Source organism: Solea solea, chromosome 11 (assembly GCF_958295425.1).
Source record: "Solea solea chromosome 11, fSolSol10.1, whole genome shotgun sequence".
Taxonomy (NCBI): domain Eukaryota; kingdom Metazoa; phylum Chordata; class Actinopteri; order Pleuronectiformes; family Soleidae; genus Solea; species Solea solea.
This window is the reverse complement of record NC_081144.1, coordinates 11,492,446-11,511,210: the sequence shown is the minus strand read 5'-3', so window position 1 is coordinate 11,511,210 and position 18,765 is coordinate 11,492,446. Positions and strand designations below refer to the sequence as shown.

General features: G+C 41.8%; 2 protein-coding genes across 2 annotated transcripts; both read left to right on the top strand.

The window, feature by feature from the left end:
• The first annotated feature begins 445 nt into the window (after positions 1-445).
• LOC131468286 (homeobox protein Hox-C4a) lies at positions 446-15,458 on the top strand. The gene is made up of 4 exons (XM_058642351.1): positions 446-4,029; positions 4,543-4,897; positions 14,849-14,996; positions 15,320-15,458. The coding sequence occupies exons 1-4, from the start codon at positions 3,594-3,596 to the stop codon at positions 15,338-15,340; spliced, it is 960 nt and encodes a 319-aa protein (XP_058498334.1). The 5' UTR covers positions 446-3,593; the 3' UTR covers positions 15,341-15,458.
• Positions 15,013-17,995, top strand: LOC131468287 (homeobox protein Hox-D4a-like). Its single transcript, XM_058642353.1, has 2 exons — positions 15,013-15,492; positions 16,856-17,995. Exons 1-2 carry the CDS (start codon positions 15,165-15,167, stop codon positions 17,407-17,409), a joined length of 882 nt encoding a protein of 293 aa, XP_058498336.1. The 5' UTR covers positions 15,013-15,164; the 3' UTR covers positions 17,410-17,995.
• Positions 17,996-18,765: the final 770 nt, after the last annotated feature.

The following is an 18,765-nucleotide window of genomic DNA, read 5'->3' as shown; positions in this document are numbered from 1 at the left end:
TGTCTGAAGTCCCGCGTGCACCTCTCCACTGTAATCAATGCCATTGATTCACAATCTGAGCATGTTTGCTGTTTTTAATAACCCCCGGAACAGGTCACATGTCTGATATTTCATTTTTCATCCGAGGCTTTTCTCATTAGCTTCCAGAGTGGCAGGAAGAAAGGTTACCGAGCGGTCAGTATGGTAATGGCGAGCAGAAGAAATGGCGAGGAACAATAGAAACTTATTTTTCATCGGCGCTGTCACGCCGTCCCTTTGTATGCACCGTGTTTGTGACCGAATATTCATATAGAAGCCACCTCAAAGGCAGAGGGTGAATGTTGAGAAAAGAGACCCTCTTGTCCTCTGCACACGACTTGTGTGTGTTTTGGGGGAAAGAGGAGGGGGGGGGTCTATATATTTGTTGGAAATAAATACTAAACAATCTGCATCACATACTGTGTATAGTCACAATAAGATCAGCGCAGAATTTATTTGTGAGTGAGAGAAATCCTGACACCTTTTATACGCACGTTTTGTTCCTCTATTTCAGCCTCTTTTTGGGGGTTGGTTTTCATGCCACTCGTCCCACATGCACATGCTGATCCACTTGCTCTGATACTGGCCTGGAAAACGTCTGCAGCTTGTGACCTAAACCAAGTTAGTTGTCTATATGTACCCTGTAGAACCGAATTTGTGTGCAGTAACAACAATCGCAAATACGTATCTACAGGAATACATGGGCAACTGAAATACCACGACAACCACGATCCTTTTGTTCCTGCTCCCCCCTGCACACGTCTCTCTCTCTCTCTCTCTGCATTTCCCCCCTGCTACACACACACACACACACACACACACACACACACAAACATCGGTAATATAGTATGCAGACAACCACCCGTGCAATTACATTGTCACAGAATACATGCAGGATCCAGCCACAGACAGAGTCGGCGTAGGCCACAGAGAGGAAACCCATGTGTGCAGTCTGCGGCTTCTTCTGTGTCAGACCCTGTAAAACACGTTAGGAACCAGGGGTCGTTTAAAAGTGACTGATTTACGGGTTTTATTGCTCTATAAAACGCCTCTAACATCCTCGCTAGAGGTAATAGAAATGTCGGCGCGCATTCTGTACAAACAGCAGTGCCAGAAACTATGCTATTCACCTGTTTTTAAAACCCATATTATGTAATTGTCACTGGGAAAATAGACACACCCCCTAACTTGCAATGTGCTGCTGCTGCTACTGCTACTGCTGGACAAGTATTGTGACTGTTCTTAAGTTAATACGGATCTTTATAATCCTACAACTGCATAAGGACTTTATGTTTCTATGAAAGATGAGTGATATGAAGTCTTAATGTTTCTGTTTCGGCTGCTACAGAGTTAACTTCTCTCTCTTTGACCAAAGCTAGGAATGAAGAACCTAGAGCACATGACAAATTAATACATACAGGCAGAATCACTTTACAAACAATAGTCAGGATTAGCTGATAATATTTGGAGGCTTCTGATTTTTTTTGCTCTAAAGTGCCTGTAGTTTTGTTCATGTTTTCTAAATGTCATTTACACAAATGCGTTTATTTCTGCACATCTGTATGAGTTTGATCATAGATGCCCTTTAGAGGTGTCTCTCTTATCTGTTGTGACAGTCCACAGGCAGATTGTGATAAGTTTCTTCACTACTTTCATTTTTCACGTGCTTTTGTTTGGGCTGTAAAAAAAAGCACAAAAGCACAAAAGCACGTCTTCCAAGTAAAAGATGAGGATTTTGACAACTGTAAACAGTCTGGACCCCAATGTTTAGTCTGAAAAGCTTTGATTGTGTTAGAACAATACAAACACTGGTTTGGTTTGATTGAGTTTATTTATTTTATTATTTCTCTCTAGGCACAAGCATAGCAATGGAGTCTTCTTTGGCAGGACTGTGTAACTCAGTGGTGAGGGTGGACAGCTGCTTCAAAATGCAACAAAGAAACCAGCCCTGTAACTTCACAGTGACACAGTCCTGGCCCACTGCAGTTCAGTCAGCAGATGATAATGTGCTGCTGCTCTCTGGTATGTGACACCACGATGGTGCGGCTCTGCCCGGTTGTCAGATTAGTGACACCACAGTGGTGGTGCTGTTCTGTGGCTGTGGCTTGATGTCACGTCGGTGGCTCGGTGTTAGCCTGGTCTGTTGGCAGTAGCCCTTCTTGTTTGGTGTGTGACATCAGCTGCTCTGTGTTGTCTCTCTGTGAGTTCTCCACTGTTTTGGTTGGCAACGTCACAGAGCTCATATATTACCGAGCACATGTAGGAGGGTTTTCATGTGATTTAGTTGCATCTCTCTGAATTAGAGAAGTTCAATTCATGGTGTCCTTTTTACCATTTATGATGACCATTATTTTTGTTATCAATTGTTTATTATTTTAGAAAATCAAGAACCCAGAGCAGGTATTGAATGACAAAGAGTGTCAATAATATGTTATTATGTTATTATGTTATACATTTATGTACACATACATGTTCACACTGACACTTGAAGACCATCATGTTTATTTGAATCCTTATCTGTTCATTGTCGTTGCTCTGCATCTTTTAGAATAAGGGGCATTTTAGTTTAAGATGTGTACAAATCAATATCATTCCATCTTTTACATATGTTTTTCAAACATGTACAAATGTCTTTTTTTATGCATATGTGACATTCAAAACAGCTTTTAAAATAAATAAACATTCACTTTAACTTGAGCTTTTATTTGTCCCCTTGTCAGTTAACCCTTTCAACAAAATATATACATATATAAAACAATTTAGACCCCTTTGCTGAAAGAATATAGAACAACTAAACAAATCAAAAGTCTCATAATTAAATTTCCAGTTTCCAGCTTTTGCAGTCTGACTCTTCCTGATCACCTCTCGTGGACATAACAAATGATCAGGCCTATTTTCAGAAATCAACCACACCTCCAGAGCCTCTCACAACTCCAGTCCTATTTAGTAACACAGTAAAACCTATTAAATAACAGAGCTGCAATCATGTTAGGGACAGAAACTTGCAGAAGTGATGCAGCTCTCATTGTTAAGTGTATGAATGGAGCGTAATGTGTTCCACAGCCGAGGCACTGCTGCTGGTAAAGACTGCACCTTCATTAATTAGTAGATAACCTTTATATAAAGCGTGCAGCTAACAAAATGATTGGTTTGCTATTATTGTACCTTATCCTTGGCGAATCACCTATTGTCCCCTTTGAATAATTGAGACTAGCATATCTTGCCTGTTTTTATTTTTTCCTTGGTCAGCAACTAGCTACTAGTTTTGTCCCCAAGATCAATTGCTTTGGTAACACAACCAGAGAGAGGGGGTGTGAGAGAGAGCGAGAGAGAGAGAGAGGAAAGGGAGAGAGAGGGAGAGGGAAAGGGAGAGAGAGAGAGGTTGGTACCCACAATGGCGACTGTAGGTATGCTAAATACCTCTGGTTCCTTATCCGGGAACTACCTCTTCCTCTGCTATTGGGCCATTGAGTCACGTGGTAAAAGTAACTTTACAGGGCTGCTCGCAAGTAGGAGGGCTTTATGGAGCAGAAAAACGACAAAGCTAGAAAAATTATTTTCCACTCCAGAAATTAATGATCATGAGCTCGTATTTGATGGAGTCTAACTACATTGATCCGAAATTTCCTCCATGCGAGGAATATTCGCAAAATAACTACATCCCCGAGCACAGTCCAGAATATTACAGCCGCGCAAGGGACCCTGGCTACCAGCATCACCACCAGGAGTTATATCCTCCGCGGGCGAGCTACCAAGAGCGCCAGTTTAACTGTGCAAGCATCCCCGAACCTGACACGCCACGGGGACATGGAATATCCCACTCTGCGCACCTGCTGACAGGGAAAGGGCAGCCTGCTTCATGTGAAACCCCACAGTTGTCCATGTCCCCCGCCACCCCACCGGCCGCAGCCTCCGCCTGCAACCAAGCCACCCCGGAGCATCCAAACAGCACAGCCTCCTCCAAACAGCCCGTGGTCTACCCGTGGATGAAGAAAATTCACGTCAGCACTGGTAGGCAACTTGTGTGTTTATGTTCCCTGCACTCCTCTCTCCCTTTCCCTCCCTTTATCAGTCCCTCTGACTCCCCTCTCGTTGCCAGCCCCTGCTCCGATAGCAGGGAAGCCTTTGAAATGGCACAATTGAGGCGGATTTACGACTCGGCATTGGTAATTACACCCACCATAAATTTTATAGCCGAGGTATACTCAGGGCAGCCGTATCACCATGTGGCTTCTGCTGTTATGTATTGCGCGATAGAGAGGGAGAGAGAGGGGGAGAAAGGAATAAGACAAAAAAATTGAGTTTTGTAATCTTTCATTAATAATTTAGCCCCATAGTTGGATGTGAGTGTCCTCTCATTACAGCAGCGATGTCTTAAACTTCCCATTAAAATTCCTCAAACAGACAAACATTCATATCCAATAAATCTTTCCAGCCATATCTCAGTTGAGGCCATTCTTGTTGTTTACCCCTCCTTTCCTCCCTTCTCTGTCTCCCTTTCTCTCCACTTCTCCCCTTTTCCAGTGAACGGTGGTTACAATGGGACGGAGACCAAGCGGTCTAGGACAGCATACACCCGGCAGCAGGTCTTAGAATTGGAGAAGGAATTCCACTATAACCGGTATTTGACTCGGCGGAGGCGCATCGAGATCGCACACACCCTGGTTCTCTCCGAGCGACAGATTAAAATCTGGTTTCAGAACCGGAGGATGAAATGGAAAAAGGACCACAGGCTGCCGAACACCAAAGTGAGATCCACCTCCTCCTCCTCCGGGTCCAACACAAGCTCAGCAGCCGGCGCTGTTGCCGCTTCCACGGCCACCACCACTGGGGCCCCCGACGAACTCTCCGGAGCACAGCATGGCGAGGATATTACCAGGTTATAAAAACCAACAACCACTATTGTGGCTAGAAAAAAGAACTGGTTATTTATAGAACAATTATATATTTTGTTTTCGTAGCTATCTTGTGCGGTTTCCTTTAAGTCCAAAGTTATATAAAATGCATGTTATATAGCATGGATTACTGCGAATACCGATGAATTATTTTTACGTGACACAGGGTTTAATTTATTTGAAGCTCAATTAAAATGATGTTTTTTATTAAAAAAAATGTTTTGAATGAAGGAAAAAAAGTAGAAAAAAATATACATTTTATCAAAAATGATATTGTGGGCCATTCTTTTTTGCCCTGCTGCCCAAGGTGAAATGCACAATCTATTTATTTCAAGCAACACTGGAAGGAAATCAATATAATAATAGTTATTTTTGGTATATAAAAAAGCTGGAACACACCATTGATCTTGAACTTGTATGTTTAGGATGATAACAATGTGTGAATTACCTCGTGTATTTCAGAAACAGGATTTTTGGTTTACAGTTTAGTTTCGTGGTGTTGATGTTGTGTTTAGACCGTTACCAAGCAGATTATTGTGAAATGCAATAAACGGAGTTTAGTGTTCTTGTGCTAATCATATTGGTCAATAAAACAGTGAGTGTCTACTAGTTTTATATACGTTTGACCGAGCTTCATTTTAAGGCAAAATGAGGATTTATAATTATTATTATTGTTATTGTTTGGACATGAAGGGGAGATTTTTTTTTTTTTTCCTGGAAACAGATCTGAGGATATTTGGACATTTCACGAGGGGAAACAGGGATCACTGTGTTTTTCAAACTGTGTTTATCAACCATGCAGCTCGATTTTGCATTTTTTTGAATTAGCAATGTGTACAGGCTGTGTGTGTGTGTGAGAGAGAGAGTGTGTGTGTGTGTGTGAGAGAGAGAGTGTGTTTGTGTGTGAGAGAGAGAGAGTGTGTGTGTATGTGTGTGTGTGTGTGAGTCAGACTGAAAGCCTCACTCCTAATGGACTGAAGTTGTTTCTAAAAATTTGAAAATGGAATAGTTTGCGCTGTACATTATGTGCAACCTCATCAGTCTGAAGGGCATTCAATTAAAGCTCCAGACCAGCCACTGAGGCCCACTCCAGTCCACTCCACTTCAGTCCAGTCCAGTCCAAAGCCACACTGCACTGACTCTGCCACGACTGAAGCCCTCTGCTTCCTTCGACTTGAAAACAAAGCTGCATGCGGTTAATTTAGAGGACATTTGCAATGTGTTAGGTTGATTCTAGATTGTTGTGAATATTCTGACTCATTTTGTAACCTCTCTCTATATATCTCTCTCTATATATAAGTAGTTTCCCTGCATTTTTTCTATAATCCAGTGCGCCATGCGACTGAGTTTTCAAATGTAAACATTTAAAAAATAAATAAATAAAATAAAGTCGTGAATTGCGCATAGATTCAATATAAAGCGTCATGTGGTCTTCGTTAAACAAAAAAAGCCCCAACACAGGTGAGGATGTAAACTGCAGCTGACCTTTGTTAGTCTGCCAGGCTGTAGAGTTTTACCCTCCCTGTCTGTGAGAAGCGATGCTCATGTTTTCTTCTGTCTTCACTCTTTGACTTTTGCTTGTGTAAACATTTTTGCCACATTTACATGAACCCCCCCCCCCCCTCCCCTCTCTCTTCTCCCCTCCTCTCCCCCTCCTGTGAGCATTTGCCTCCAGAGTGTGCAGCAGCTCGCGAGAATGCGCATATCTACAGTTTTTTTTTTTAAAGACAGCGCTAAAACGCGTCTCCCTGCAACGTCATCGTGTGTTTTTCATCTGGCACGAGGATCAGCAACATAACAGGACTGTTTACACTGTTTACTCCTGCAGGAGTCACAGCAACTCACTGGATAAGGATGAAATGTGATGAGGGTTTTATTTTGTCAAGCAGATGCATTGTATTTTCTTTCTTTCTTTCTTTTTTCTTTTTGTTGGGATGGAGCTTTGTGGCAGGATTTCAGTTTAAACATGACTGAAACCCAAAGACGCGCAAGCATTTGATAGATTATTGAAATTGTGACATGAATAGGGCCTTATAAAATGCCTAACGTAGTGGGGGGCAAAGGGGCACAAAAGGAAGAGGTATTCTCCATCATCAATCTTTCCAGCACAGAGCTTTGTGTGATGTTCTGCAACAACAGCTACAGCCACAACAACAGTCTGTTTTGATCCAACCAAATATTACTCAGAAATGCCGCATCCTTCATACCCACTGTCTTACTTTACTGTGAAAGAGGAGCTGGACTATTAGAAAAAAGAGCCATTTTAACCGGACCTCAGTGGGTAAAAATCTGCTATTTTTTGGACGTGGCCTTTGGGAAAACGCAGTAGAATGGCGGAGAGACGGCTCTGAAAAATGAATCCAGAAGCCTTTATGTTGCTGGACAGATTAGAGAAATTAATGTTCTCGCCACAGTCGCAGCATCCCTCCAGCTCCCCTTTTTCTCGGCCCTGTCGCCTCCATGTCGCGAGGCTGAAAAGGTACTTTATTGAAGTTTGGGGGCGAAGTGGGAGAAGGCCGAGTTCACCTCGAGGACACATTTTCTGTCCCATTAGGCTCATTTCAGTCTGGATAGCCGACCTCTCCAACCCTGTGACCCGCCACATGCTCTGTATGTTGTACCGTGTGTGTGCGCACTCGGATGGTCGCGGTTTGCTTGGTGGATATTTCGTTGTTGTTTGTTATGATGGGCCGTCGCTGACTGTGTTGTCACATTGACGCAGGAACTCCTGCACAGTTTGAGCAGACAATACGAGACTCTAAAAATAAAAATAAATCAAATATGTCGACAATCTCCTTTTTAAACCGAGATGGCAAAGATGTGTGGAGCGAATGCTTTAACAGAGCAGAAGTTATACACATGGTTGCAATATTCTCAGTGAATGACGAGTATGAATCTGATTTTCCGAGTCTGTCTAGGGAAACTAGAAATATTGGCGGACGCTTTTTTACAGAGGAAAGAAAACAAAACTCCAAAAAAAAAACAGGCGGTAGTAAAAATAGTTCTGTGACTCCTGAGTGACTTAAGAGAGCAACTAGTCTCGGGTCAGCACTTGCATTCAAAACTGAGCTGCCAATTCTATCCAGGTGTGGCTGACAGTACTGGGGCAGCTGGTCACTGCAGTGATTAGTTTATGGACAGGGACCTTCAAGCTAGTGGTCGCACAAACCTTGAAAACTTTCTGCAGAGACTCCAACAACACGTTATTTATTTTTATCCAGGATGCTAATTTTCCCCAGGAGGAGACAGGAATTAACCAGTATAGACATTCGCCAGATAAATTGAGATTTAACCTGTGGTCATAACAAAAACACAGAATGTTGACAGCCTCTGAGATACTGCCTCACTGATCCATCACTGTTGTTTTGTATGTTTTGGAAAATCTTCAGACTCGGTGTTCATGTTGCAAAACAGCCTCGGATTTATAATAATAGTCTTACTTTTGATGCAACAAGTCTGCTCTTCCTTCTGTGGCCTGGGGCAGAAATATTCAGCATTGATGGAGAAATATTAGACATCATGTCCTCCAACATAAACTGCTGGCACTGAAAGCCAAACAACTAATCCTAGTGTCTGTCATGTGTATGTAATAATTCATTCTCCTCCTCCTCCTCCTCGTGTGTCCGTGGTTTCAGGTGTAGCTCGGATTACACTGTGATCATTGAGAGGAATGTCCCTTTTGTTGCTTTTTGACACTTGTAATTGAGGATTTGTGTACAGTGGAAATACATGACGCGTAATTTACACAGATTTCCTTTCTTGACTTTTCGTTGACGTGACAACACAACACTGATGGATTTATTATGGGACTAGACAAAATGTGTGGTTTAGAAAAACATGTGCTATTTGACTGTGTGGTTTTTAAGCGCAAAAACAAACTTTGCAAACTTCATGCTCTCACATCATCTAAACAGGCGAATCATTCATTCAATCTATAAACTTTAACTTACCTGACAGAAGATCAACATGAATGAAAAACAAACACACACATCATCCGTCAACACTGGCTTCACTGTGTTAAATAAATAAGTTATTGATGATTTTAATGTTCGCCCATGTCTTGGAGCTGCGTTTTGCTCGGAGCTGGATGTTCTGCAGCAGCAGCAGCAGCAGCATAGAGTCAGACTGTGTTGTTGACATGAACGCCACCAGTTTGCAGGAATGTCGTGTGTTTAATGCGTGTGAGGTTGAGTGTTTAAATTCCTCAGCACTTACTCAGCTCTAACTGGTTTCTTCTCTGACTTGACACTGTTGAATCACACATGATTTTCAGCTCACATTGCACCGCTGCAGGCTGCCAGTGATTTACGAGCACCTCAGGCGAGGAGTCTCTCTCTCTCTGCCTCTCTCTCTCCCTCTCCCTCTCCCTCGCTCTCCCTCTCTCTGTGTTCCTCACTCTCTATCAGATGTACAAACTTTACACAAACAGTCGTGGCGATGTTTGAAACACAAATGATCAGCTGTTGTGATGGTGCCGCGTGCTTTATGACCTGCTTTTATTGTCTTTACACCGGATAAAGTGCAAGGTTGTTTTTTTTTCCTTTCCTCCTCACTCGTCTCAGGTGAGTGTCTCCTTCAGCCACTTAAGTTTGTAATGGAAGGTCCGGGCCCGGTGTATTGTTATGGTGCAGTGTGTTTAAACGGCAGTCATGGCAGCTGCATAAAGGCTGCGAGTTGAAACAGGGGTCACGCTGCTATTTTCCAGGGACAGAGTGACTCTCTCGCATTGACCAGCAGTGGGTGTGTCATAAATCCGTAAATCTTTCTCTCCCCATCCGTTCATTCAAGGGAGCAGATGCACCATGTCTCTCCTTTGTGTGTGTGTGTGTGTGTGTGTGTTAGCTGTGAAGTGATTTACATAAAGCTCGATTTTTAAACTCTAGCAGACACAGTGGCGTGCACAGATATTTAAACTGTTAGGGGCTCAAGTAAAAAAACAAACAAAAAGGGCACCCCCCCTCATGATTATTAATAAAATAATGTTTCAGTGGCACAACTTATACTTACTTACACATACTTCATGTTTAATAGGCCTACTTTTAACACATTGTCTCCTAGAAATCACAACTCTGATGCATTTTTCTATTAGAAGAATAAATACATATAAATGTCTTTCAGAATGGACCCTTACATGGCATCTTCAATAATCATCTAATCACTATTTACTATGTAAAATATTGGTTATCTGAAGTAATTTGGTTTATTTTGTAGTTGCACATTTCATGCACATTTGCTCATCTGTGTTAAGTTTTAAAAACCAAAGCCATTAAACTGGTTTACCTGTTTAATTACGATACCGTGCAACTTTTAGAGCTGAAACGATTACTCGATGAATCGATTATTAATCTATTAACAAATGAATCATCAACTATTTTGATAATCTGATTAATCGGTTTTCCATGATTACAACAAGATTTCTGATTGTTTCAGCTTCTTCAAAGTGAATATTTTTTTCGTTTCTTTGCTCCATATAACAAATTAATCATTAAAACTCAATTATTTTGGTTTATGGACAAAACATGACATTCTGACATTTTATGGACCAAGCAGTTACTCGATTAATCCTTAAAATAATCGACAGGTTAATCGATTAGGAAAATAATGGCTAGTTGCAGCTCAAGCAACTTTGTTATCAGTTTTCACTGTAATTTATTTTGCAGTTCATAAGACGCTTTGTTACAAAATAGAAATACAAAACATAAAGATACAGGTGAGACATAATGTACACACACACACACACACACACAACAGTCTGGACAGTTATAGCGTGCATAATAATGGTTTGATGTTGTTTAACCGTTCACTGATTCTGGTTCAGTAGCAGGATAATTTAATTTTTCAATTTATTCTGTTTAAATGTGGTGATTCTGAATCGTCTGTTAGGGGTTCAAAGTTGGTATTCAAGTTGAGTAAAACCACACGTCATTTGTGTTTCATTTTGAATACAAAAGTGCAAATTAATACTATATAAATATAAATATATAGTATTTTACTACTAGTCTGGCACTGGTTTGATGTAAATTGATGTAAATTGCACAACTATAATCAATTGAATGTATGGTTTTACCTTCTATCAATAAAAGTCAGTGGCACAGGCTACTCCTGGTAAGGGGGGCCCCAAATCAAACTCTAGTTATGGCCCCAGAAAGGTTTGGGCCGGCACTGCTTAAAAAGATAACCTGTCACTGCTGCAAATTAAAAAAAAAAAACAAAACAAGATGACAGTGTGGATGTATAAAATAAATCACCACTCTCATGTCCCACCATGGTCTTCAGCATCACAAGACGCAGGGAATGATGGCCAGTAAAAGTCGTAGCATGGCCTTGCGTGAGGAACATTTCACGAGTCTATTTGCTGCATCGTTGAGGACCTTCGAAATTACTCTCATTTGCCTGCATTCAAGGTGTCACCGGGGGCCCAGTCACTGGACTGAGTTATGATGATGTTATTCACTTTTCATTAGCCAAAATGATCTGAATATGGGTCGCCGAGACTATAGACAGACAATTATGTGTAGGTTAAGTGAAAATGCTCCTTTCATTTCATTTGCTCTCCGAAAATGATCCTCGCATGGATCTGCTGGACACCAGTTGCATTTCGCCATAAACGTGAGAGCAGCAGCTGCTGCAGCTGCAGCATCAGTGTCTGAGCTGTTAGGTTACATTTAAATACAGCTGACTGACTGTCAAACACTGATAGAATAATAGAATGTAATATGTTTCCAGTCACTGGATATTCATAATGTGCAACGAAGTTGGATGGAATTAAAAAAAAAAACATCTTTAATACATTTTAAAGATTTCAAAATCCAAAAAGCCCCAAAAGTGTTAACAGGCTGTCAAACCTGTAACATATACAACTGAAACCATCCTCAAATTCACTGACAAGGCTTTAAATTACAGCCGTTTACATCATTAACGTTTTTATTTCAAATCTTAACAACGGAGGAACAAGCTAAATTAGATGTTGAAGAGCTGGTGTACACGTTTTCACACCCTGTAGGCTATAACACTTTTCACAGAACATGAATGTTCTGCTGCAGCACTTAATTATTCCATTAAATTATATTTCTCCTGAATAGAAAGGGGGAGTGGAACATAAAATGTACCAGATTTTGGATTTTCTGGCTGCACTTCATTGGCTCTAGGGTGCAGGATTTATTCTCGTGTGCACTCTCTTCTCCACTGACGGGTCAGGATTTACAGTGGACTGTGGGGGAAACAACAGGCCCAAATTAATGCACATTTTTATGCAAAAGTCAGGGCTTGTTTTTTTTTGGTTTGTTTTTTTGGGTGGGGGGTGGGGGTTGACAATGTGTGTCTTTACCTCACTTATGAAGAGCAGTCTGCAAACTCCAGTCCTTTCATTTCACTCTGCATTGTTTACAGCAATATAGGGCACCGGGCCCATAAATCTTCCCCTTGCTCTGCCAAGACAGCGCCATTTGTATGCACCGTTTTAACCGACAGCATCCTCTGCCCATTAACGTCTCCTCTCCAGCTCTGCCTCAGTCTCCTCTTATCTGCTCTGCTCTGTCCTTTGGAAATACATTAACTGATCCGTGCTTTCACTGAGCTCTGTGAGAGGAGATAGTTTATATATTTATTTATTTATTTGGGGGGGATAGTATAAAAAAAAATATGAAGAGAATTCATGTTGCACGGTTTCTCAACCTGGGTGCAAATATTGCCCCTTCCCCCTTTGTTTTTTTTCCCCCCTGCCGGTGAGATCATTGGTATGAAAAATAAAAGTTTATCGACAATTTCCTTGGTTGTTTGTGTCAGCAGGCGAGAGAGCGCAGAAGGTAAGGAGGAATTGTAAAAGGGTTGACACCCAGAGCGACCGGCGCGCTTTTGTGCAAGAGAGAAAAATGATTTATTGCCACTGAGGCGGTTCAAACAGAGTTCACGGAGAATTGTGGTGGAGGCGCGGAGGAGCTAAATTATGGTCTTGCTGAGCCAGTATATCATAGATTTTATCTCCAATTCAGAGAGTGTGTTCAAGGGTGTGAGGTAAGGAAAACAAAACGAATTTAATTACTTTCAGCCATTTCACTGCAGCCTGATGTTTGCCGCCCAATTCACCTGTTTATAACAATAATAACAAGAGGGATGGGCGCAGGCTCACGTCATTATGATTCAATTCCTATTTATTTCACTCTGTACATTCTGTGCGTCTCTAGTGACTGGAGACGTAGAGTCAGTTTAATGGACAGGCTGGAGCTGGCTTCAGTCATTACCTCGTGCTCATTCTCTGATTAAAATTAAAATTTTAATCAGAGAATTACAATAAAACTAATTACCAAAAAGCCATCTTAAAAATGTAACTGTATTATGTGCATTTTATATCAATGAACTGTTCGAACGTGAAATAATATATGAAGCCTGCGTTAGAGAAAAGTCATAGGACGTGGCAGCGAGGTTCAGGTGAAAGCTCAGTCCTGGTGTCAGCAGCAGCAGCAGCAGCAGCAGGGGTGAAACGGAAAAAGGGGGGAAGGCTCTTCTCCTTCCAAGCTCTGCAACCCTGAGTGCATAATCCATCACCTCTGAGAGACATTTAAAGAGGGTTTTCTCGACAGCTTTGTTGTAGTGAAACACGAGAAAGAACTTAAATCTAAAGCCTGGTTCAACTGATGGAAACAGGCACGAGATATGCAAACACCACAGCATCCACGCAGTCGTTTTCATAATGGAAGATGCTTTTGCTTGAATGATTTAGAAAATGTCAAGGCTTCAATCTTTCCGTTCATCATCTACACCATGTTTAAATTAACTGTATTAATGTTTTCTCCGTGGAGCTCAGCTATAAAGGCCACAATGGATTCAGCTTTGTATTGTGATAATTTAAAATGAAGTTGCAAAAATTCCCATTTATTTTGTTCCTATCTATATTTCCAGCAGTGTTTCGTGTGCAACCCGCAAACATGCGCACACAGGGAAGCTGCACTGAACATGTCCCCCTCCTCTTTGTCCATGCAGCCGATGTTTTACCATGAAACGTGTGCAGGGTTGTGCAGAGTATTACCTCCACACAGCCACACTCTCAATGACACTTGATACTGTACAGTGATGCCTGATTAATGCAAATTCGTTGAATCGTCCGATAGGAAAAAAAATCTCTAATGATTGCCTCCTTTGTCTTTGTGTGGCAATGACTGTCAAAGCCTTTGTTTGACCACTCCCAGTGAATCCTATTAAAGCTGCACTTCCACTCCGACAGTTATACGCATATGCTGCTATTTAAAGCAAAAGCCCGCCGATTTTTTTTTTTTTTTTTAATCATCATCATTATTATTGGTATTATAATTATTTTTAAACGAGCTGTTAAATCATTTGCACGTTTTTCAAAAATAATCGGTGGTTTTTAAAGCAGGCGACGTGTTATGGCACAACACGAATACACGAACAACTTTTTATATTTGCAAATTATATTTAACCGGGCAAAAAAATAAAAAAAAATACCCAACATATATTTGGCATTTTACATCTGGAAAGCTCGAGCCAAATAATGAACTGCGGTCGATTTGTTGGAATTGTCCGCTGTGTTTGATTCCAGCTCAGAGACGCAGTAAAGCAGACTGCAGCTCCCAGCGTTGCTTCCTCATTAAATGAAAAAAAAAAAAAAAAAAAACTACTAACAAAAAAAGGAGAGGATGTGCAGACGCGAACAGCAGCAGCTCCATATAATAAACGCGTCCTGGCAAAAGATTTACAATATTACCAGAAATCAACGTTTCCGATGAGACGTTCCTCACCTCACATGTAATCTCAGTTTGTCTGTCCCCCCCCTCCTCCTCCTCCCTGCCATCTCCCCCCCCCTCTCTCCCTCTCTGTTTCCGCACTATAAACACTTCTCCTTCCTTCTCACTGATTACACAGGTGTTGGCATCTATTCATATTCCGTTATGTGATTTTTTTTTTTTCAATCCCTACAGGCACAGAAAGGCAGACTGCTCTTTGAAATGTTGTCTGAAGAAACACCGAGGAAGCTTCTTCGTGCTCGCCAAGTTGCCAGTGGATTACTTTGCAACTCCAGAGCTCGGTCATTGGAGGACGGCCGCACGTGACTCTGGCACCCTTCTGGTAAATATGATTCAAATATTCCACATGGTTCCTCCAAGTGCTCTTCCCTCTATGGCTTTATACAGTCAGGTTAATTGTGATCGGATATTAGACAGACACAAATCCTGCCTTTACTGCCATTGAGGGATTTCTGCAGTTTTATTTGAGACACTTTGATGAGCTGGGTCCATGGACCCCCAACAGTCTGCCCTCCCACTGCAGCTGCATGGCAACAGTTTTGCTATGAGCTCTGGACAAGTGCCAAACCTATGTCCGGGATACAATGGAGGAGGCCAAGATGCAGAATTTAATCAGCAAAACATGACCTCCTCTGCTCATGTCAGTTCCAGGTTGAGCCCAGATGAACAGTTTGAGAGGCCACTGGAGCCTCTGGTTCACTGCCATGCCAAGGGTAAGCTGGACATCAAGAGCAGGAGCTGCAGTCTACTCACCATCTGCCACTCTGGAGTTATTTTTCCCTGGATGAATTCACGGACAACTGACTCTGAACAATCTGGTAACTCTGGCTTTATTTATTACAGACTAATCTTTTACTTCATAAAGCTATAAACCGGGTGTGCAAAACATTGTTGACTGATGGGGGTGAATCCATAAAATCCACATTCTGTGAGTTTATGGAATATATTGTGCATGCAGCATGTATGGTCTAAGTCAAACTTTTTGATGCATGACAATACTGAATGATAACCACTCCACACTCAGCAACAGCATCACACATTATTGACTAATTATACGTGTAAGTGTCCTCTGCACTGAATGTGAAGGGTGGTTAAATGATCCTGGAGTGTATATGTATGTATATATATATGTGTATATGTATGTATATATATATATATGTGTGTATATATATATATATATATACACATATATATGTATTTGTATATATATATATGAAGGTAAATGTTGCAGCACAGTTCATCTCATGTCATACTCACAGTTGTTTGTTTTTTCACCCTTTCAGGCAAAGTAGGAACAGAGCTGCTTCAGTTAGAAAGCTGCTCAAAAGCGTTTGAGCATTTTCTTCTGATTGAATACATCTCAGTCAGCAAAGAGCACTTCATATTCTGTTGTTTCAGTCATTTTATGAAAGCAGTTTATCAAGTATTCTGTACGGTATGTACAAAGTGAGTAAGTTAAGTGTATTCTGGAGATGAAACACTGGCAGGAATGGGAAATAATCTTAAACATACAAATATCTAAATTCTTTCTTTTACGATGTTCGCTAATCTTGCGTCTTATAATTGACATTAACATATAAATAATATGTAAACATCGCTAGATGCTACAAACACGCGGGTAACAAGGGAGCCATGAGTCTTGCAGTCTGCAGGAGTGTTGTTAAGTAGTGCCGTTGGCTCTCTGAGGTCACTCTAGGCCTTATTAAGTAGCCATTAACCCCTGTGCGTTACATTGATATGAACAGGGGCCTGTTCTTGCTGATATACATGTCAAATGGAATCTCTAATGGTGGTTATTTTCAGTGGTAGTCCCAAGGTACCCTTTAAGTGACTGAGATGGGGATTTGACAGGTCTGCTTCCGTGTGTAGCTGTGATTAATGTGGCCTGTCAGGAAGCCGTAGTGGCGTCAGATGTTTCCCCCAGACTATTTCTTCGGGAGGTAACTTTCCCTGAACACATGACACTGTAGACAGCCAGTCTTGTATAGTGTCTCAAGCATGAGTGAATACGCGGGAAGAGCTCCGGGCCCTCCTTGGTCTCAAGTTGATTTGCTGAGGATTAACATGGGCCTCTGAGTCCTTGGTGATGTGGAAGTTATATGTCTCGGGACAGTCTTGTCAGATATATGGCACCTGCTCTTATCACCCTCTCTTTTCCATATGTGCTTTCTTTCACATTAGTGAGCGGTGGTGGTGGTGGTGGTGGTGGTGATGTGCCAGGCGGTCGACATGGCAAAGGTGCGAGGAGAGAGAGAACAGCTTTCACCAGCAGCCAGCTGCTGGAGCTGGAGAAGGAGTTCCACTTCAGCCCTTACCTGCGTCGCCCTCGGAGGCTGGAGATGGCCGCCGGGCTGCAGCTCACTGACCGCCAGGTCAAGATCTGGTTTCAGAACCGCAGGATGAGGTACAAGAAGGAGCACAAGTATGGACAGGCATTAGATGTGTCACAGCAGTCCCCCTGCCACTCCACCTGCAGCTCCAGCTCGTGTACAGATCACCCGAGGTTCCCTGCAGGTGGATGTGTTGCCAGAACCTCCTTCTCATCAGATCTGCACTTCATGGATTGTTCTCCTATGTCCTCCTCTGTTTTTAGTCACAGCAGCAGTGGTCAGTCTACTCACCCTGCAGACCTGACCCAACTCAGTTGTATATATTCGTCTGTTACTACTGGGTCACGGTCCTCCTGTATGGCCGTAAACAGTTTTCCTAATGCTGGCATTTCTAACTGGCCCTAGGGCCCCATGATGTCTGTCCCTTCAGTGCTCATCACAGTCTCAATGATACATCCACTCTCACTTAGTGATGAATGACTGAAGGATGTCTGGTTCACATTGCAGCACTAAAATCCCCTCTTCACTCCCTTCATGAAGTATTTAAATTACACTCTAAGAACATGTCAAATGGCAAAGTGACTGCTTCAGCCTTTGCTACTCACATTGCATGTACATCAATTTAAAATACAGTTTTTTTTGTTGTAAGTTTTCTGGGAAGCTACAATTGTGTTGTGTTTTTCATGTTTAATGCATGCAGGACTATGGATGAGTTCTTAATTCCCTCTGTAAGCAGATAGTGGCTAAATGGTTGTCATACTTTGTTATCGTCACATTAGGCCTCTTTGTATTATTTATGTACTGTAAATAGCAGGTCATTTGTGTAAAAACACATTTTAACTTTGAAATGGACAGAATAATGTTCATATTGAATGATTTTCTATTTTTGTTAAAGCCATAAAATGATGTGGCAAGTTTTTGATACTGTTCTTGATTAATTAAGGTGTCACATACTGTACATGCTTAATAAATGCATTTGGGAAAAACGGTAGTTCTTGTGCAATGTTTACCCTGTTCAGCCCTGATAACAACATCTATTTCTTTCCCCAGCAATACTTCATTATTAAGAAATCCTTGGATGAGGTCCCAAATGGAAGAAACGAGAAAGATTGTGAAATTACATTAAGTCATGCTTTAGATTCATTGAAAACTCTACAGTATTGTGCATTCAAGTTGCACAGTGTTGCCACATAAGCCGCTCCCTCGCTCCTGCCTCCAAGTTCCCCACCATTAATCACAGAGACAAGGCAGTCTTTCCAGCACTCCAACCACAAGCTCTGAACCCAGTGGGCACCATGACAAGATCTCCTGCCTCCTCCTTCCCAACCCCTGCCTTTTCAATAGCCAAATTGTAGTGCTGCAAGTCGGGGCTGGCCTCCCTCTCAGGGGGCATGTTAGTTGTGTAGTTTAAAAGCACGTCTTGCAGCAAATAGGCAACAACAGACCGACGAGGTTCCCTCACCAATGACAGCATGTTATCGTAAAGGATAACAAAGAGTGTGTGTGATGTTATAACATGTACATCACATCATGGAAATTTTGTTATCCTTTTTTTCCCCCCCTTTCCAGGCATTTTTGGATTTCAAATTTGTGAATCACAAAGCTAAATTGCCCACATGGGGCATTATGCATTTAGTTGACAGAAGTGGGTCACAGGTTCTCTTGGGTCTCAACAGTTTTCTACATTGAGATAGACAGCAACTCTCATGGTGAAGGAGCAAACCTTTTACACTTAATGAGCCACCGTGTCAATGTTGTTAA